At 49.8% G+C, this 21,426-nt stretch overlaps 1 protein-coding gene across 2 annotated transcripts in view; it reads left to right on the top strand.

The window, feature by feature from the left end:
• Positions 1-21,208, top strand: part of ST8SIA2 (ST8 alpha-N-acetyl-neuraminide alpha-2,8-sialyltransferase 2) — a 60,543-nt gene extending 39,335 nt beyond the window's left edge. The window contains exons 5-7 of one of the 2 annotated variants that reach the window (XM_072950725.1): positions 1,901-2,194; positions 16,717-16,998; positions 17,208-21,208. In XM_072950725.1, coding sequence (XP_072806826.1) covers positions 1,901-2,194; positions 16,717-16,998; positions 17,208-17,322 — 691 coding nt within the window. In that variant the 3' untranslated portion in view covers positions 17,323-21,208. Of the gene's footprint in view, positions 1-1,900; positions 2,195-16,716 lie in introns of both variants that reach the window. The other variant, XM_006198480.4, reaches the window with a different exon arrangement.
• The last annotated feature ends 218 nt before the right edge of the window (positions 21,209-21,426 follow it).

The raw sequence follows: 21,426 nt of genomic DNA, 5'->3' as shown, positions 1-21,426 counted from the left end.
TGGTGCACAGCCAAGCCTGAGGATCCCTGGTCGAGAACACAGGCAGGCGGACCATGGCCTGCAGCCTGTTTATTTTTATCAATGAAGTTTTATTGGAACACAGCCACACCCATTCATCCTCACAGCCTCGATGGCTGCTTTCTTACTGCAATGTAGAGTTGAATTATTGGTCAGAGTTGAAGAGTTGCCACAGAAAGAGCATATAGCCCCCAAGCCTAAAATATTTATTATCTGGCCCTTTATAGAGAAAGTTTGCTGACCCCTGGATAGAGCCCAGCACAAAAGGTTGATATTAAAAAAAGTCCCTTGGGCTGGCCAGTTGTTGGTCCAAGTTCATAGAACACTTCGAAGTGTTCTGGAAGGTGGTACTCTGCTGGCATTTTTATTATCCCCTAGTCAAAATCTGGGAAGTGAGGGGGTGGCAGAGAAACTTGGATTTGTACTTGACGGTCATTCTCCCTGAAATATCAGCAATCATTTTCCAGTCGCCTGGGACACATTTGGACAGTTACCCACGGCCCCAACACCTGACCCCAAACCCAGACAGACTCGGGAACAAGGGTTTGCTGTTTTCCCCTGAGCAAAAGTAGGGCAAGCAGAGCCTCAAGTTTCACCCCAAACAGCGCCCCACCCCTGGTGAAACTGATACGCGTCTTAGGTTTCTCCTGGGACTGTCTCCACGCAGAGAGAGCCTGGTCCTGGGCTTTGGGAAGCAGCCTTATCACGCAGGACCTCCCCAGACCTCAGGACGTGGGATTGGATTGTATGCTGAGTCCTCATCCACTGTGATGGGAGAGCCACCGCAGCCTTGCAGCCAAACTTGTTTTAGTTTGTTATCCTTTGCCAGGTTCTGTCTGTGCCTGGTGTATCCAGCGGCTTACTTCCATTTCTCAAAGTCCTCCAATCTGAAGACTGGGGTGGGGGAGGTAGGGGGAGGAGGAAGGAAGTGACAGTTTTGTCTGAATAGAAGCCAGAGAAGGGGTGAGGGTTGGGTGGGGAGGGAGTTAAAGTTGGGTCAGAGGGCAAAAACTGTCCCCGGCACGATCAGATCACCTCCAGGGGTGCCAGACAGCGTTGAGGAGGGCCTTTCTGACCTGGTTTCAATGGTCAGCTTACCATGCTCCACCTGGCCCTGCCCTGGGATTTCCAGAGGCAGTTTCCAGCACACAGCACAATGAGCAGTGTGATGTCCAGAGTCCAGTCTTGGCTTGGCTGCCTGTTTGTCATATGACTTGGAGTGTGTCCCTCTCCTTTCTGGGCCTCAGGGTCATCATCTTTAAAATGGGCAGCTGGACTGGCCGTCTCCGAGTCTTTTCATTAGGCTTTGGCCCAGTGCCTCTGAACTTTAACCAGTGTGTGAATCTCCTGTGCTTATTAAATTGCAGAGTCATCAGATCTGTGGCAGGGACCAGGACCCTGCATTTCTAATACCCTTGCTGCCGATGAATGGATCGCACTTTGAGAGGCACGGCCAAAGCGAGCCACACGTACTTAGACAAGAGGGACCTGAACCCCCACAGAGAGAGCCACTCAGGATAATGTGCCACTGTCCTTTGAGCCTTACTCCATGGCTCTCACAGATCTGTCTGTGGGGTAGACTTATGTGGTCTTTTAGGACAAAGTCATATGGCTCCACTGTGTCCAGACCCTCATTTGATGCCAGGCAGCAGCACTGGCGGGTCTGCCCCACCAGGACCACTCCTCTGGGTTCTTTCCACCTGGCTGGGATCCTACGAGGAGTAGATGGAATGTGATGGCATGGGCCGGCGAGGGCAGGGAGATGCCCTGGGTCTTTGGGGATGAGGAGGAAGTCAGGAGAGACCAAGGATGGAGAAAGTTAAATACAAGCAGCAATGTCTCAGCTTTCCCCAAAAGACCACGCCGCCTTTTTCTCCGGCAGGTGCAACCTGGCCCCGGTGCAGGAGTACGCCCGGGATGTGGGGCTCAAGACAGACCTGGTGACCATGAACCCCTCCGTCATCCAGCGGGCCTTCGAGGACTTGGTCAACGCCACGTGGCGAGAGAAGCTGCTGCAGCGACTGCACAGCCTCAACGGCAGCATCCTGTGGATCCCCGCCTTCATGGCCCGGGGCGGCAAGGAGCGGGTGGAGTGGGTGAACGAGCTCATCCTGAAGCACCGCGTCAACGTGCGCACCGCGTACCCGTCTCTGCGCCTGCTGCACGCCGTCCGCGGGTGAGCGGCCCCTGGGTGCGGGCGGTGCTCGGGGTCGGGGTGGGGGACAGTGCTCGGGATGGGAGAGCGGTGTTCGGGGGGCCGGTGCATGGGGTGGGGGGGCGGTGCTGGGGGGGGCGATGCTCGGGAGGCAGCGCTCTTTTCCCGGATGCGTTTGCACCCCAGCTCTCCCACTCACGGGTTGTCCGACCTCTGCAAGTCCCCTCACTTTTCTGAGCCTCCCTTCCTGGAGAAATGACGGGACCAGCAGATGGGTTGCGCGTGGCAGGATTTTTGTTTGTTTCATTGTATTGACATGAGATCTCTTAGGAAATTTTTAAGTGTACAATACATTATTGTTGACTACAGGTACAATGTTGTATAGTAGATTTCCAGAGCATATTCACCTTGCTTGACTAAAATTTGATGTCTGTTCATTAGCAATTCCCCATTTCTCCCTCCTTCAACCCCCTGGCAACCAACAGTCCACTTTTTACTCTGGGGATTTGATTAACTTAAGGTACTTCATCTATGTGGACTCACGCAGTATGTGTCTTTCTGTGACTGGCTTATTTCACTCAGCATAATGTCCTCAAGGTTCATTCATGTTGTCACATATTGCAGAATTTCCTTTTTTGTCCAAGGCTGGGTAGCGTTCTAGTGTATGTGTATAATACACATTTTCTTTACCCACTCAGCTCTTGATGGACATTTAGGTTGATTCCACATCTTGGCTATTGTGAACAGAGCTGCAGTGAACACAGGAGTGCTCAAATCTCTTGAGATCCTGATCTCAATTGTTTTGGATAAATACTGAGAAGTGCAATTGTTGGATCATATAATAGTTCTATTTTTAAGTTTTGAGGAACCTCCATACTGTTTTCAATATCAGAGGCACCATTTTGCAATCCCACATACAGTACGAAAGGGTTCCAATTACTCTGCATCCGTGTTGACATTCGCTGTCTCTCGTTTTTTTTGACAGCAGCCTTCCAGAGAGGTGTGAGGTGATCACCTCATTGTGGTTTTGATTTTCGTTTTCCTGAAAATTAGTGATGTTGAGTATCTTTTCATATACCTGTTGGCCATCTGTATGTCTTTTTTGGAGAATTGTCTATTCAACTTCTTAGCCCATTTTTAGGTTGGGTTACTAGATTTTTGTTTTTGTTTTTTAAACTATTGAGTTGTAGGAGTTCCCTATATATTTTGGAGATTAAGCCCTTACCAGATATATGGTTTACAAATATTTTCTCCCATTCCATGGATTTCCTTTCCACTCTGCTGATTGTTTGCTTTGCTGTGAGAGCTTTTTACTTTGATATAGTCCAACTTGTTTATTTCTGTTGTCTGTGCGCTTGGTGTCACAGCAATGAAATCATTGGCAAGACTGATGTCATGAAGCTTTTCCCTTGCGTCTTCTTCTAGGAGTTATAAAATTTCAGGTCTTGCATTTAAGTCTTCAATCCATTTTCAGTTGATTTTTGTGTACGGTGTAGGCACACCAGTTTTGACCAGTTGGTAGTGGCTGCCCAGAGAGCTGTATGGAAAAGGATCCTCCAACGGCTGCTGTGTAAATAGTAAGCCATCAGGGGACAGGAAGGGAAGCGGGAATCTTTGTTGGGAAGCTATCGCAGTAGGTCTAGGTTGGGAATAATTGTGGCTTAGACTAGGATGGTGGGAGTGGGTATGCAACAGTGTGGTCAGATTTGCTTTAAAATTTGGAGTAGAGGCAGCAGGCTTTGCTGATGGATTCTACTTAAGGACCTGCAGGGGTGAGAGAAAGAGAGAAACTCAAGGTGACTGTCAGGATTAGAGATGGAGCCGACGCGTGGACAGTGGTGCCATTTTCTGTGATGGGAGAGTCCAGGAGAAGCCCATGAGTGTCTGGGCATGTTGAGAGAGGGAGCTCTTTATTGGGCATGTTAAGTGTGAGATGCCTGTTATGAATATACCTCAGCACACCTCCGACCTCCCAGCGTGGGATCAGGCCCTGCATCCACTGCATGGCAGTTCATCATCCTGCTTTGGTGACAATAAGAGAGCTCTTTGTGCACTCCCGCCTTGGCGGGACAACATTAGGATGCTCTTCGCTGGGGCTTTAGCCTAACTCAGTGTGACCTGGGAAGCCCTCTGAGCCACCCATAAAGGACTCTTGCTGTCCTCATAAAGGTGACCCCCCCCCAGGCACCCAAGCCTGTGACCACCACGGGTCTCATTAGGGTGGGTATCAATATAGAAATCCATTGCCCCCAAGAAAGATCCAGAAAGACATTCAATGAGAGGTAGCCACATTCATGGCTGATGGAGCAGAGTGACACCTGGATGGACCAGGGCTCACAGGAGCTGCATCCCATATCCTTGAGGCTGACCTGTCAGATCTCCCTTCAGCATCCACCTCACCTCTTCACACAGTGGCTCTGCTGCAGCCACCCTCATCTCATGGGTTTATGTTCCAAGCCTTTAACATTGTTTCCTCCTGGAAGGAGGAAAGTCCTTACATGGTTTGGAGGTCAGAGGGGTCAGGAGAAGAAGAACTGCCCTTTGATAAAGAGAGAAAAAGTCCCCTGGCTGAGGAATGGGCAACCACCTGGAAGAAACTATGCAGCCAGAGCTATTTCCAGCTATAATGGACTCACTTCCACCTGTCAAAATAGCATTAAGCGCCAGTAATAAGCCCTTTAAACAAACAGGCTGTTAATCCTGAAATTGCAGCATCTTCCTTTGCAGGGACTCCCAGGAGGAAATACTGCAGGAGAGACAGATGAGGAGGGCTTCTCCTTTTAGCAAGTGGAGGAGGTGGGGGGACGGGGGCTTCAGGAGCCTTGGAATAGGTTTCTGCAAATGGCCCTCTCCCTCTGTGGGGGCGCTGGGCCTTGGAGGGTATGGGTGCAGTAGGGCATCACCAACAAGGTGGGCACTGTCTGTAGCGGGAGGAGCTTGCCTTTGTCCTGGTAGGAACTTACTTGGTATTTACCACAGGAAGAGTGGGCTGGTAAGGGATGTAGAACGGAGGCCCCTGAGAAAAGACCAAGGGGTCGTAGAGGAGAAGGCTGAGAAGGAACCTGGCTAAGAGGCAATCTGGCCTCGCATCCAAAACATGGGCTTTGGACGTAGGGACACCTGGGTTCACATCCCAACTCTGTTACTCCCTTGGAGGTGTAACAACCTTGAACAGGTGGCTTGTCTCCTGAGCCCTGCTTTATACATACACTGGGGAACACTGCCTACAACAGAATGTGCGTCCTGTGCCCACACAGCTGTGACTCACTGGCTGCATGTCTGTCATGCAATCAGTCAGTCATGGCTACTGTGATCATAGCAGCTGCCGCCAACCAAGGGTTCAGACTTGTCCTATAGACTGAAGAGGTGGAATTAGAACCAGAGGATGAAACCACAGGGAGGAAAGTACATTTAGGCTCAGTTTAATAAAAGATTCTACAGAGCAATGCACTAAGTCAGTTTCACCTGTCAGATGATCTTCACCTCAGAGTTCCAATATGAGCTGTAGTTTGCAGAATAATCTTGTTTCCTTATTAAAAATCTGTTGTCCAGTAAACCCCCTATTTGTGAGGTGGGACAGGATAAATGCTTTTTTATTGTGGTTAAATATACACAATGTAACATTTACTGTTTTAACCATGTTTAATGGTGCAGTTTGGTAGAGTTAAGGATATTCACGTTGCTGTGAAGCAGATCTCCAGAACTTTTCCATCTTATAAGTTCAAAACTCTGTACCCATTAAACACAACAAGTTCCCATTCCCCATAGATCCAGCCACTGGTAGCCACCATTCTACTTCTGTTTCTATGGATTTGGCTGCTTTAGATACCTCATATTAATGAAGTAATAGAGTATTTGCCCTTTTGTGACTGGCTTATTTCACTTAATGTAAAGTCTTCAAGGTTTATCCATGATGCAGCACGTGTCAGAATTTCCTCCCTTTTGAAGGCTGAGTGATATTCTATTGTATGTATATGCCATGTTTCGTTTGTCTGTTCATCCATCAGTGGACATTTGGGTTGCTTTCACCTCTTGACAATTGTGAATAGTGCTGCTATGAATATGGGTGGGCAAATATCTCTTTGAGACCCTGCTTCTAATTCTTTTGGATAGATACTCAGAAATGGAATTGTTGGATCATATGGTGGTTCTATTTAGTTTTTAAAGAACCTCCATACTGTTTTCCATAGTGGCAGCACCATTTTACAATCCACCAACAGTGTACAAGTGTTCCAATTTCTCCACATTCATACCAACACTTGTTATTCAATTTCTCCCCATCCTAGCCAACACTTGTTATTTTGTGTTTCTGATAGTACCCTATTTTAACCATTTTAAAGTGTGCAGTTCGCTTAGAAGAAATTCACTCTTAGAGGAAAACATAGGGGGATATCTTTATGACCTTGGATTTGGCAATGGTTTCTTAAGCAACAACAACAAAAACAAAATAGATAAGATGGGCTTCATTAAATTAAAACTCTTTGAGTACCAAAAAGACAATATATCAAGAGGGTTTTAAAAAAAACACCCATAGAATAGGAGAAAATGTTTAAAATCGTCTGTCTCATAAGGGATTAATATCCAGAATATGTAGAGAACTCCTAAAACCCAACAACAAAAAAATCAAACAACCCAATTCAAAAATGTGCAAAGGCCATTTCTTCAAAGAAGGTATACAAGTGGCCAATAAGCACAGGAAAAGTTGGTCAACATCACTAATCACTAGGGAAATGTAAATCAAACCACAGTGAGTTACCACTTCACACCCACTAGAAGGGCTGTTACCGAAAAAGTGGAAAATAACAAGTGTGGGGAAATTGGAATACTTGTGTTGCTGATGGGAATGTCAAGTGGGAATCAAATTTGAGGCACCTCGGTGTCTTCATTTTACAAATGAGGAACTTGATGCCCAGACAAGCTGGGTGATTTGTATGAGGTCCCTGAGCCAGTGAGTGTGACAACTATGAACCGCATCATCTCTCACTTTAATGCAATGCGCCAGATCCAGCAGAAATTCACACCCACCCGGTTCTGGATTTGGGGACCCAATGAGCTCAGTGGGCCAGGCGCTGCCGCACTGCAGAAGTGGCGTTAGGAGACTTGGTGGGTAGCAGCAGGTCAAGGCTCCACGTGCACAATGCATTTGTCCCAAACATAGGGCAGCCTCCCCACCAGGCAGAAGCTGAAGGGTCAGCACATCTCAGAACAACCTTATAAGACAGATACTATTTTCATCCCCAATTTATTCATAAGGAGACAGGCTCAGACACGTTAAGAGAATTACCCAAGATCACTCAGATGAGGAAGAAGGGGATTGGAATCTACATGTAGAGACTTCAAACGTCTCTACTCTTCCCACTGCCACCCCTCTTCCCATATTCTTAACAGACAGACTGACCACTGTCTGTTGAGCACTGATGCCCAAAAGTCACTAATTAAATAGATTAATGTTGCCTTCATGGAGCACTTTAAAAACATGCCACCAGCCTCCTATCTTGCCAACTGTCCCCATTTTTACCAATGACTTAAGTGAAGGCGTTATTTGTCTACTTGGAAAATTCACAGGTGATGTGACATTGGGGGAATTCCCAGTATTTGGGGGCCTCAGAGTTGAATCCAGATCTCTCTTGACAGGCTGAAGCAATGAGCCAATCACAGAGAAAGAAATTTAATACAGATAAATGCAAGACTCTCTGTTCTATATCCTAGTTGGGTTCTACAGGTACAGAGGGGTGAGCAGCACCAACCATCACCGAGATCATGTGATCTTAGACCACCGCAGTGGATGGATAACATCTTTAAGAGTCAGGTTGGTCAGTGATGGTTGGTCAAATCCCACTTGGAGAACCATATTCACCTGGGAGTACCAGGCTGGAGAGGGGCCACAGGGACAGAGAAATTCAAAAGTTGAAAGGATTTGGGAGAGGTCTCCAAGGAGCATGAGACCAGTCTTTCTTCATTCAGCAAATCCTTACAGGCACCTAGAGGGTTCCAGGCCTTTGCTGGGGGGCACAATGGTCAATACACCAAGGCTCCTGCCCCTGAAGGGCTCACAGGTTTGGCCTCCGAGGCTCCAGGTATAGAACTAGGGTTGGGAGAAGATCTCCAGCAAGTCAGGTTTCATCTGGACACTGGGAAGAACATTCCAGCAGATAAAAGTCCTCTGAGATGAGCGTGGTTGCCTCTTAGGAACTGATGAAGTCCACATTCTGGAAGATGCTCAGGCAGCAGTGAGCGCCCCTTCCTGGGCAGTGAGAGGGACTCTGTGTTACACAGACAGTCCGTGTGCTGTTTGCTGCCATGATGAAATACACAGGCTGGGCGGCCCAAACGGCAGATGTGCGTCCCCCTCTAGTTCTGGAGGCCAGACGTCCTTCCGGGGGCTCCGAGGGGAGAATTGGTCCCAGCTTCTCTCTTTGGCTTGTAGATGGCCGTATTCATCATTCTCCCTGTGTTCCTGTCTGTCTCCAAATTTCCCTGTTTATAAGGACGTCAGTTATGTTGGATTAGGACCCACTCTCATGATCCCATTTTAATTTAACGACTTCTGTAAAGACCCTAATCTTCAAAGGTCACATCCTAAGTACCAGAAGTTATGACTTAAACATGTGACTTTTAAGGGGACACAGTTCAGCCTACAACAGTCACTGGTCTAGAAAGCTACCCTTCCCAAGCAGAGAGCCTTTGAGTCCACACACCTGTGCTGGGAGAGTCTCTCCCCCCTGTGTACTCTCAAGGTTCTTGTCCATCTGAGGCAGTTACAGGACCTGGACAGCACAGGGAAGGGGGCAGCGTGGTGCTGAGACCCTGAGCAGAAGGCCTGCCCTTCCACTGTCACTGCTCCTGTCCCAGCTTGGGTTTCCAGGGGCTTCTGGCTCTGCCGGCCTGCAGAGTGGCACAGTGCCTGGTGGGCTATTGGCAAGGGACGTGAGCAACGGAGGGAAACGACATCCAGGCAGTTGAGGGTGGCCGCGGGAAGCAGGAAGATCTGGTGAGCAGCTGGTAGTGAATGGCTCCAATTCAATTACAGCGATGGAGAAGGCCCACTGAGAGGGCAGGAAAGCCGCTCCGCCCACAGGCCTGGTGCAGAGGAAGCTGGTGAATCGGTGCTTAATTAGGCATCAGGAGTGCTGGGCGTAGGTCCTCGGACGGCACTGGTCCAGCGGGTCCCCTGCCAGGGCCGGAGCAGCTGATCCGCAAAGAAGGCCGGGCTGCCGGGCAGCAGGGAGCAGACCCTGAGGCCGGAGGGCAGGTCTAGGCTGTCAGAGGAAACATGGTGCAGCTCGTAGGGAGCGGGGGAGACCACCGCAGGTGAGAGGTGCCACCTCCCAGACCCGCCCCTCACAGTCCTCAGAGCATATCCCCAGGGACATAGGAGCCGAGCCCCAGCCTCCTCCAGTGGACACAGGGTGTGGAAGTGTGTTCCATGACTATGTCACAGCAAGAAAGGGAGGAGGGGTCCTGTGGAGTGAAGGCACAGATGGTGTTTGGTCCTTTTTCATGGACTGTCTCTCCATATTTTTTTAAAATAGCAATGCATATAGTCAAAAGAAAAATCCAAACAGTATAAAAGGATTCAAAGCGAAAAGTGAGCCCTCCTGCACAGAGGCAGCCTGTTAAACTGGTTTTCTGTGCGTGTCCTTCCAGAAATGCCCACTTTCACACCTAAGGGAGCAAGCTGGAAGTACTGCGCCTTGCTCAGTTCTGAGAATTATTCTGTATCGACACGCACCGCCTCACTCTCCTTCACAGCTGCCCAGCGTTCTGCCGTGTCTGGGCCGTAATTTATGTGAGCAGAAGCCATCGGTGGGCATCACAGGCTTTTCCGGTCTCCCGCTGGTACAGTCAGCGTGGCCGTGATCGTCCTGGACTGACATCTGCACACGTGTGTGTATCTGTAGGCTTGCTTTATAGATGTGCCTTTGCTAAAAAGAGAGACGGATCTGTGCTATGTGCGTTGTCAGTTTCCGTAGAGGTTGCCAAATTGCCCGCTGTAGAGGCAGGTACCAATTTACACTCCTACCTATGATCATTGAAAATGCCTGTTCTCCCACAGCCTCGCCAGTGTGATGTATTATCTGTATCTGTTCTCCCTGCCAATCTGCGGGGAAATGGCATCTGATTGTTGTGCGAAATTGGATTCCTTTAATTATGAATGAGGTTAAATATAACTTTTTTTTTTCTGTTTGGCATTAGATTCCAGAATCCAGCCAGCAGGTTTAAACCCCCAAGAAATGGTCTTGCTGGGTCCCTGCAGGCCCTCTAGGGACAGAGGGAATACCTGTGGTTAATGGCAGTCTCTCGGCTCCCTGAAGGGCCCACCCTGTAGCAGGACGAACCCCTCAAGTAACCAGCATTGTGGGGTTTTTTCTCCTTTCTTTTAGCAACATACTATCTAAGATGCTGTCAGCCTGCCTTTCACTCGTGCAGACCTGGTGGTTGCTTAGAAGGGTTTAGCGTAAGTCTGGGCTCCTTTACCTCTCCTGCCAGGGCCCCCAGAGGGAGCCACTAGCCTCTACTTGCTCATCTTCACTCACTGCTTCATTAAATAAGGATTCGCAAAGCACCCTCTTTGTAGTTGAGCTATGCTCGCATCTGGCATTATGTGGAAGCAGAAAGTCAATCCACTTGCTCAGAGAAGTTTAAATTGTAGGGGAGGAGAAAGACAAGTAAGCAAGTCATTCTAGCGTAGCCTGATCAGTGCTATGATAGGAAAAGAACAACATCCAGGGAGATCTGGGAGGGCTTCCTGCAGGGGGTGGCATTGAAGCTGAGACTATGAGAAGGAGTCGCCAGCCAGAAGTAGGAGGTGGTGGTGTCCTGGAAGATAGCACAAGTTCCTCGTGGCAGTGTGGCTGTGCATGCCAGGGGTGGGAGGGATTTCAAGTCCAAATCTCAAGGGCTTCACAATCGGACTGAGGCTGCCGGATGTTAGCTATGGACCCAAGGAGTCGCTGGGGAGTTTTTGGTGGCATGGTCATACTTGAGGGTAGCCTGGCTTACTTGAGTGAGAGCACTGGCTAGGGTAAGCCTGGAGGCCTGGAGACCAGGAATCGGCCTTTAGCATGCCAGGGCTTGACCAGATCTGCACTCCAGCCCTAAATTCTGAAACAATCCCCCGCCCCTCTCATCTCTCCACTACCACAAAACTGGGAAGCTGCATGCTGAGGTGCTCCCCAGGGCACCAGAGCTCTAAAGTGCTCCCCGGGAGAGGACAGCAATGGGCTGTGGGACCCCCAGATTAGGGCCCCAGCTGGTGATGTAGATGATGAGAGACCAGGAGTCTGAGAGCCCTGCTCCTGGTTCTGCTGTTCATTTTGCACCGAGCATCACCAACTGGCCGCCTGTGAGGCATTCCTGTTCCTTAAGGGCGATGTGATCTATATCCCACAAAGTGCCTTTAGTGTCACAGAGAAAGCCCTTCTGGTCCCTTTCTCCAACAGTGGCAGCCACTATGCTTGCCACATATGGAGCACAGGAGTCCAGGGAGAGGGACAAACGTGCTTTGGAGATAATTTTGGCAATCCTCATTTATTGCCATCCATGCTTGTAAAATATGGCGCTTAATCGTCTCAGCAATTGGGGTAACCAATTTGAAAAATAATTACTGCTTTCTTTAAGATTACTTTGCCTTCTAATTAAAACCTCCAGACGGGGATATTAAAGGTGTATTGTCAATACAGCGTCCCGGATGCACCCAGCTAACCTCATTTGGGAAGGCAAAATTAATTAGTTTGTGTTTTAACACCCAGCTGTTCTCCTAAGGAAAGAAATCGTCTACAAGTCGGCCACGCACACCATCTCTAAATTGGCCAGGGCGACTGAGGAGATATAAAGGAACAGGAGAGTGATTTGTTCCTGCATAACTCAGTCAGCTTCTGTTGCAAGCTGCTCATTAAATGCCACCCCCGTGTCCCCGTCAGACATCGCTCAGGAGTTCTTGTTTACCCAGAGAGGCAGGATCGGAAATGAGAGGGTCCCTCCCTGCCACTGAGCTCTCAATTCATCTCGGAGCCTCGTTTGCTGTTAACACCTTTCCCAGTGAGCCTGTCTAGGCGGCAGATCTAAGAGGCTGGGCGTTTCTATTCCTGTCCCAACCGGCCAGAGTCACAAAGCACTGCACTGCCAGCTTCCCCTCCTCTCTCCTTTTCTACTCCTTCCCATTTCTCAATTCCATTCGAGCCAAACATTTGCTGAGCGCCGTGGAAGCCAGGATAATCAATTCTAGTTTATGCTACAATAACAATCCCCAAAACCCTTGTGGTTTGGCATCACGGAAGTTTATTTCTCATTCTCACCAAGTGGGATGTAGGTTGGCAGGGGCTCTCTCGCAAGCCGTGACTCAAGGATGTAGGATTCTTCCATCTTAAGCTGACACCATCTTCAGAGGAGGCGTTGGGGTTCCCAAGGCAGGAGAAGAGAAAGCTCTTGGGGAACAGTTGGCCCAGAAGGGACACCCTTCCTGTCACAGCCTATTGGCCGGAACTGGTCACATGAGCCTGGCTCGATTCCAAGGGATGATGGGAAATGCAGGGGAGCAGGTGGAGAATTTGTGGAGCCATCTCTGCCGCAGCACCTTGGGTGCACCACCCAGAGCGAGGTGCCTTTGAACCCCCTACAGTACAAGGGGACTATAAGACACGGACCCCGTTCTGGGGGGCATCACAGCACCTTTTCCAGTGGGAGCCCAGCCCAGATAGCAATGAGCTAACAGCCTGGGTTGATTTGCATAATAGGAGCAGCGAACACAAAGCTCACGATAATAAGGGGGAATGACTAACTCGATTTGAGCTGAGAAGAAGAGGGTGGAACAAAGGGAGCATTTCCAGGAAGATGTGATTCATGTGCTTAGTTCTGGGGGGAAGAAAGAGAGTTCAGCAAGGGGACAGGTGAGGGAGAGGCATAACCACCGGGAGGGCACCGCACGTGTCTGTGTAACTTCAGACCCACCTACGAGCTACTTGGATGTCCCCTGCTGATTCGATTCCTCCCTGCCTCTCTCTGGGCAGAGCATCAACAGCCTGAAAAGAAATTCATTTCTGAAAGCCTTACCCAGCTAAAGCCTTGCTATCAGAAAATAAACAAACCGCAAATCCCTCATATGGCATGTGGCCGGGGTTAGGGCTTGAATTTGCTCAGGGAGTGAGCAGTCTGTGAGATGCTCTCATGCGGAGACTCTGCCGGTGGCTCGTGTGTCCCTGGATAGTGTCAACAGCAATGGCGGCCAACTCATTCCCAGCCCCGCGGCCCCCAGAATCACCATGGGGTGAAAAAAGCCCAAGAACAGAAGCAGGAAGGCTGCATTTCATCCGAGCTCTAACTACGCAGCTGCGTGAGAAGTTTGCCTCTTCTCAGGCAAGTCACCCTGGACTCCTGCTTCTTTCTCTGTAAATTAAGAGAAGAGGACAAGTTCAATCCACGATCACCCACAGATGTAGTCTGTTGACTCACCCAATAGAGATGCACATGATTTTTTAAAAATTTTTTAATTAGTTGTCAATATTTTAAAACCTGGAGAATTTGCGTTAAAATCCAGATTTCTGATGCCTTTGAAAAAAATCAGAAAATTTGACACCACCATACAGGACAACAATAAACTGGCTACCCCTATATATGTCACAGTCCCCACCGCTCCCTGTTGCCTTGGCAACCCTGAGGCCAGGTGTCAGTTTTCCTTACACACATGTCCCAACTCCCAGCTCACTCAGTTATATCCACTGCCAGGCCACTGGGACAGATGAGTTAAATCTTATTTAAAACTCTGCGACTATTCTTTATGCTTCCTTCCCTCCACCACCCGCCCCTCCTTTTCTCTAAATAAGTCCCATTCTCAGGTTCTTTTTGGCAGAACCACCTATCAGTTAGAGCAGAGTTCTTAACCTTGGCTACTCATTTGAATTATTGCTGGTGGGGTGGGGGGAGGCAGTGGTTAAAAACCCCAGGGTCCAGGCTACACCTGGAGGTGGGACCCAGGATCAGTCCTCTTAAAGCTCCAGGTGATTCCAGTGTGCAGCCTAGGTAAAGAACCACGGAGTTAAAGCTGAGAGTGTAATGGACTAGCTCAGGCAGGGGTGAGCTCCCTGTGATGAGAGGTGGTTAAGACAAGGTGGATAAGCACTTGGCAAGGATTAGCTGCTACTCTTCTGGATACTTCTCCTCCGTGCACTCTCCCTGACCTCACCCCCCGAGCCCTCTGAAGCTCAGCTCAGCCCCACTGAGCATGTAGAGTACTGAGGTGGTCTGAGGAAGGGCTAGCTCCTCATCTAATTAGCCCCAGCCTCAGCCTCAAGCACCCCTCCAAGCCAGCACCTTGCCTCCTACATATTAGCCGGTATTAAAATTCTCGACCATGGCAGTAAGAAATAATGATGGTCTGCAGGATGTCCACCAATTCTTTTTCCTCTTGTTTTTTTATTGGGTTTGCGGTTACTGGAGCCATTGTTCTGTTCTCTGCCTTTGTCCCCTCCATCTGATTCTGGGTTGGAAAATTCAGCTGCAGGGAAGTTTCTCAGCTCAAGACAGGATGAAATAGGAGGAGGTGCAAAGAAAGAGGTCTTCAACTGACAGGCCTATGAAACGGCAGTAGTTGTGAAAGGGGGCCACCTGCAGTTCCTGGAAGAATCACGTTCACCTTGATTCTGGCCATCCGGGACAACAGCCTCCGTCAGCAAGGAGATCACCCTGGCCTGATAGACAGGTTGGGGTGGGAGGGATCCTGGCAACAAGTTTTATTATATCGAATGTATGATTTACTGAAATTATGTGAGTTATTAGGGATCTATAACTTTGTCTGATGCGAAGGCTAACGCCACCTTCCAAAAAATAAAGGATTTAATGCTGACTCTCTGAAACGTTTGGGGGTTCCTTTTTTGGAGCTGCAGAAGGACCCTCTGGCAAAAGGAAGGGCGTACTTGGGCTTCTAGAAAATCTGCCCTCCCAAACTTTGAGCTAAAAGCCCTGTGAATAATGTAAAATAGTTTTAACTTTCAGCAGCTTGTAAGTGTTCCGCTAGGCATCCTTTTACTTTCTGGTATGAATCTGATTGGCGTGTGTGACTTCATAGTCACGTACGTCACTGTGCTGGGGTGCCGTGGAGAACTGCTCCTGCCCGTGCTTCAGATGGGGAGTGGATGGTTTTCACCGTGGCAGATGGGAACATGTGGGATGGGGACCCATGGGGTGTGTATGAGTACAGAAGAAGGCAGTGTCTGGTGTAGACACAGTAGAAAGGAGTTTGGGGCAAGGACTTACACCTTTCCACCAAGGTGTATGCATTGCATTTAAAGGGGGTTGGCATAGGGTAAGTGGAAGGTTTTACTAGAAATCGAGAGATCGGACCACACATCCTGGTAAGTTCTAAATCCAAGCAGAAGGAAACCATGATGGAAGACAAAAGTGGTGGTGAACAGAATGGATGCTTTCCCGCTTCTGGGGACAGTTCTACATGGTGATGGAACTTGGAGGATGTCTTGGCAATCCCTTGGTCCATGCCCCATCATTGCATCAAAGTAAATAACTCGGTCCGCAGGGAGAAGTGGCTTGCTCAAAGTCACACAGTTGACAGAACTGTCACTGAAACCCCCTCTAAACCTCTGTTGCTTAGTCTGTGAAATGGACATGGTTTTTTCCTCGCTGCCTTCTTGGTTAAGGTAAACGGAGACCGTCTGTGAGGCAGCTCAGCACCTCACTCAACACAGGAAGCCCTCCGCCTAAGGCTCTGCCCTTTCCACTCCGCGTGCCTCCTCTCATAGTCCTGAAAGTTTCCTTCACAGAACTCAGCCTCGCAGGGCAGACTGTCCGCTGACCCCCTCAGCTCTCCAGGGAAGCCGCATGCGGTCAGAGATGGGCATCCTACAGCAGAGGGTAGGGGGTCCTGTGGGCAGGGATGGGAAGGAAACTTGATGATGCCCAAGAGGCAAGGAAGTCAGCCCCTCCCAAAGTCAGGCATGGCGATGGGCAGTGGGCCCGCTGCAAGAGGCGCCCCTTTATCAGGATCGGCAGACCAGAGCCAAAGCACCAAGCCAGGCCACACCCACGTCTGTGTCGTCTGTGGCTCTTTTGTGTTACAACGGCAGAGGCCAGCAGTGTGGCCAACAAGCCAACAATTGTTGACACCTGGCCCTTTACGGAGACAGTTTGCCCGCCCCTGCTTTGGATGTCAACAGGTCTGAACTCAAGTCAAGGCCCTGTCCTTTCTACCCAGGCGACCTTGGGCAGGCATCTTCATCTCATTTCTGCATCTGTACCTGCTCACAGGCCTGCCTCGTTTCCAAAAAGTCACGTACGTGAAATCACACAGCATAGGAGCCATTCTGTTACTTAACAAACAGTGGCTGTTGGACCTCTGTGAACAGGGAAACAGTCCCTTGGTTGGTCTCTACAATTCCTGGAGTGTCAGGAGGCAGGCTGTGGAACAGGATAAAAACGTTCCTCTTCCTGGAAAGGATGATCCACAAAATCGTGGATTTGGGGGTTTTTTTGATTTCACAAACTCATGTGTTTTTTGTTTCTTTCTTATATTTTTTCACTCTTTTCTTTCCCAGATACTGGCTGACCAACAAAGTTCACATCAAAAGACCCACCACCGGCCTCTTGATGTATACCCTGGCCACGCGCTTCTGCAACCAGATCTACCTCTATGGCTTCTGGCCCTTTCCGCTAGATCAGAACCAGAACCCTGTCAAGTACCATTATTATGACAGCCTCAAGTACGGCTACACCTCCCAGGCCAGCCCCCACACCATGCCCTTGGAGTTCAAGGCCCTGAAGAGCCTGCACGAGCAGGGGGCTTTGAAACTGACTGTCGGCCAGTGCGACGGGGCCACGTAAGATGGGTGCCCCGTGGGACTCAGTGGCTTACTTTCCCTGCCAGCTACACCACAGGCAGATGGGAGTCGGGGTGGCACAAACTCTAGAACAAGCAGGCTAGTGGTTTTCTTTGTTCAAGTGTAAAACAGTGACCAGAATATATATATATCTATACCTGCATATATATATTGACCTGAGTATTTATAACTGTGTGGTGTTCATCTAGCATTAGGCAGATCAGCCACAGGAAGAAGGTGTGGAGAACCTACTTGAATCAGACTGAGACTCAGTCCATCTTTGGGGGCAGAAGGACTCGACATGAAAAGAAGCCAGTCCCATGACATTGGATGACATGCTGCCTTCCGGGTTGGAGGCATCTTTGGGCTCATGGATGATCAGAGAGCCACCTGTTGGCCGCTGCCCCAAGCCTCTGAGAAATGTGGATTTTGGGTGAGCCGAGACCCAGAGGGGACCACTTGTCCCAAGTGTAAAATGGTGCTGTTCCCAGGGAAGAGGGAGGTTGGAGTGTTCAGCCCAGCAAAGGAGCGCAAGGTCAGCAAGGAGCCGAGGCCATGTCGGAGCTGAGGACCTTGTTCCATGAACTTAGAGTTTAACTGCCGTTGGGACGAACCATGGTTGACCCACCTGTCCCAGACAAGCCTCCGCAGCTCTGGAGAGAAGGCTGGAGAAGACACGATGGACAGGTCACATTCTGGCTTTGCAGGAACCCCCAAGAACTTGGGATGGAGCGGGCAGATGACACAAAAGAGCTGCGGTGTTCCAAATAGTGTCTTTGAAAAATCACAGCTTCCTCCTAAGGGTTGGCGCTCCAGCCCAGAATAAGGCAACAGAGTGTCCACAATGTGGTGGTGGTCCTTTCAAATGACTTGAGCCCGTCAGGGGGGAAGGGACCCTGAGCTTTCATCCTCAGGGTGAGCCTCCTTCCTGCCCTGTAAGGATGTCACATGAGGGACTGGACTCTTCCCTGCTGCCACCAGGGAAGCCACCACAAAAGCTTGAAAGGGCATTTCCGAGATAAATGTCAACCTTTTTAAAATATATATGATTGCCTTTCGGGGTGCCTCCAGAGCCCCGAGTGTGAGGCCTGGAAGAATTGTAAGCGTGTAGCTCCGTTTCTCTGCATCGTGCACTCCGTGGGACCTCTGCGTCCAGACTGCTGCATCATTGTCACTTTCTTGTCACTTTCCTATCTGGATGGTCACACCAGCTGGCACTGAGCTCCAACACTGAGGTTTTCAGCACTGCAGGGAGAGGTTCCAATGTCCATCCCCACCATAGAGGCAAGGATTTTAGAATTTGGCAAAATCCTCCCCCACCTCAACATTAAGATTAAGAGTTAAGACTTTTTTTTTTAACCCAAAGCCAAATGCAGTATCCAAATACTGGACATAATCTCCCCAGGGAAACCTGGGCTCGATGCCAGTAATTTAGGGGCTGGAATCATGGGTCACATATAGACAAGCATTAGCCAGCCTGACGTGTTAGATTTATTCCCTCGCCTGATAAAATAACAGTGTTTTAAAGTATATTTGAAAGATAAGTAAAAAACCATTATCTTGAAGGTGAAGGGAGTTAAGAAAAGTAATCAAGAACTGCTCCCAAACATATGAGACCGGACGTAATTAATCGGTGGCAAATTCAGAGCAGGATATTTGCTCTAAATTGATGCCAGATGGGAAGCCCAGTGGCGGCGGTGGAAGGATGCTCAGAACCATTAACCCCACATGCGGCCTCTCCAGCTCCAAACCCTGTCACAACTACACGTCTCTGTGTTTCTTCCCTTGTTGTTCTTCTTGCTGAAGCTTGAAGACTGAGATTTGAGATTTGCATTATAAAATGAATATTTAAAAAAAAACCCAGCCCTAACAGCCTCTGTGGGAACAGAAGAGTTCAGACGTCTCACGAGAAGTGGAAATAATTAGTATCATATTTTACACTTCTCCAGGGCCTTTCACCGTGAGGCTCTCCAAGGCCCTGGAAGACATTTAATTTCTGAAGCTTGCAGTGCCCTGGAGAACAGGCAGAACTGCCAGCGGGGCCTCCGTGGATTAGCCAAGGCCTTGGGTTCCAGAAGGTTCCAGCGAGTGCAGAGAAGAGCCCGGTGTCGGGTCCTCGAGTTGGCCCTGCCCTCCCCATACCCGCCAGTGCCCCTCCTGCAGGAGAGTCGACGAGCCAGAGGTCTTTGGAAAACACGGTTTTCTCTCTGTGTCTTCTTGATCTTGCTTCCTTACCCTGAAACTGATGGAGCTGAAGGGGAAGGAGCTCTGACTACCTGCCCCTGAGTTCTCTCCAGGGAATGGCTGGAGACCAGGACCATCCACACGTCACCATCCCCAGCCTGCGGGCCCTGTGCTGCCAAAACACTTTGACCAAGTGATGGCAGGAGCCCCAGGGCCTCAGTTTCCCCTCACTCTTCGCCTTTCTCCTTTTGGGCACGCACAGGCAGGAGGCATCCTGACCCTTCCTCCTAGTCAAGCTCAGTTGGACCAAGGTTCCACTGCCGGCGCTGGTGCAGCCCAGCTAGCCTGGGGCGGCCCCAAGGAGTCCCAGCCTGTGCCTGGTCCCCAGGATCCTGACCCACTCACTGCCTTGTGATGACAGCGGTCACAGGCCTCTGGGAGCAGGTGGTCAGTCAGCCTCCTGTTGACCATCAGTCAATCCCCAGTGGCCCATCCTGAAGCCCCCTCAGACTCCATTCGCTTCAAGCCTCCAAATGACCTCCACTGTCAGCCTCCTCCTTCACTGAAGAGCTGGAGCCGTCTGAAATCTCCTGATCGCGCCCCGCTCCCTTCACTTCCTCCCATTTCTGTGGAAAGAGCATCCAGCCTCTCACCAGTCCTCAATCACCCCTCTGCCGCCTCTGTCCTCTCTTTCCACCAACAGGCACCCCCTCCACCCATCCTGGCTCCTGTGGCCTCGTCCTTTCCCCGTCAGGCCTGGGAGGGGCTCTCTGGTGCTGGCCTTGCCCCTCTGCTCAACCTCCAAGCTCCTGGGACCAGCAACTCAGCTGTCACATCGAAAGCCCCCTTGTCATCACCAAGCTCTCTGCACCACTTGGCTCTGCACTGACTCCTCCCGGACACTCCCTGTCCCCTCGGTGCCCAGGAGGCCACACTCACAAGGTTTTTCTCATCCTTTCTCAATACCTTTTCATTGTTTATTTATATATTTATTTATTTATATATTTATGATTTATTTATTGACACCCTTACCTTAATCTAAAAACTAGCTGAGGTAGATCCCGCCATGAGTTCCCTCTCTCCTCCTAGCTCCACTCTTAGACCCTCCCCACCTTGGCGCCCTCTCCTGGCCCTCTTTCATCACATCCCTGAGTGCTCCGTCAGCCACCGCCCACCTTCCTTTGGCTCCACCCTCTTCTTCCTGCAGCCCAGCCCCTCCCCCGCGTCCCAGGCTGGGATGGCACGCTGCTCCTTGGTCATTCACCCTGTCTGCTCCCTGGCAGCACTCAACACCTGTGAAGCCAAGTGTATTATCTCTGCCTCCCCTTCCTCCACAATCCCTCCTTTTCCTGCTAGAAGACCCGCGATCCTCTCAACCTCCCCATTCTGAGACCCTAAAGTCACCTTCGTCCCTCCTGCACGAATTTCCTTGCTACTGCATCCCATGAGCACTAACTACCCTTGCCTTCCGGTCACTCGGGCAATTTCAGGAGCAGCCTTCTCTCCCGGATTCCCTACTGGGCAAGCTTGCATAGTCTCCAGTCCATCCTGCACATTCATAGAGATTTTTCTTATCTCCAGCTATTCACAAACGTTTAAAATACTGTGCAAGTCTTCATCTGTTACTACAGGCTGTCCATTAAGGCCCCATTCTTCCTTTACACCCTGCACCGGTCCATCGAGAGTCATCGTCATTGCTGGAAGGGGTGTCTGGTTTTCCTGTCTCCGTGCCTTCGGTCTTGCTGTTCTCGTCTCCTGGGATGCTCTCTTCTGTTTCCTTTGAGGCCCACGCAGAAACCACATCTTTCATGAAGCCCTCCCTGACTGACCAACCACTGGGCTCTCTCCCTCCGCGGAACCACCGTAGCACTTTATTTGTACCTTTCTCACGGCACTTACCATATTCTGCCTTGTATTATAGTAATTGTGCACTTGTCCTATGACCGTCCTTAGATTGTAAGCTCGCCAAGGGCAGGGACCGTGTTTTATTCATCTGTGTCCATCACAGCACCAGGGGTGGTGCATAGCACACAGCAGTTGCTCAATAAATGTTTGTTGGATTAAATCCTTAATGCCTGTTGAGGGTTGTGTAATGAAGGAAGTCATTTTGCATCTGTAATGTCACAAGAGCTTCCAAAAACTCAGGTGAGTTGAGAAGACAGAGAATCATTACCTGCAATATATAGGTCATAAAATTGAGGCAAAAAAAAAAGAAACTCCACATGAAGCCAGAATTTGCATCCA

The sequence above is a fragment of the Vicugna pacos genome, chromosome 27, assembly GCF_048564905.1.
Source record: "Vicugna pacos chromosome 27, VicPac4, whole genome shotgun sequence".
Taxonomy (NCBI): Eukaryota; Metazoa; Chordata; class Mammalia; order Artiodactyla; family Camelidae; genus Vicugna; species Vicugna pacos.
This window is presented reverse-complemented; position numbering and strand designations above follow the sequence as displayed.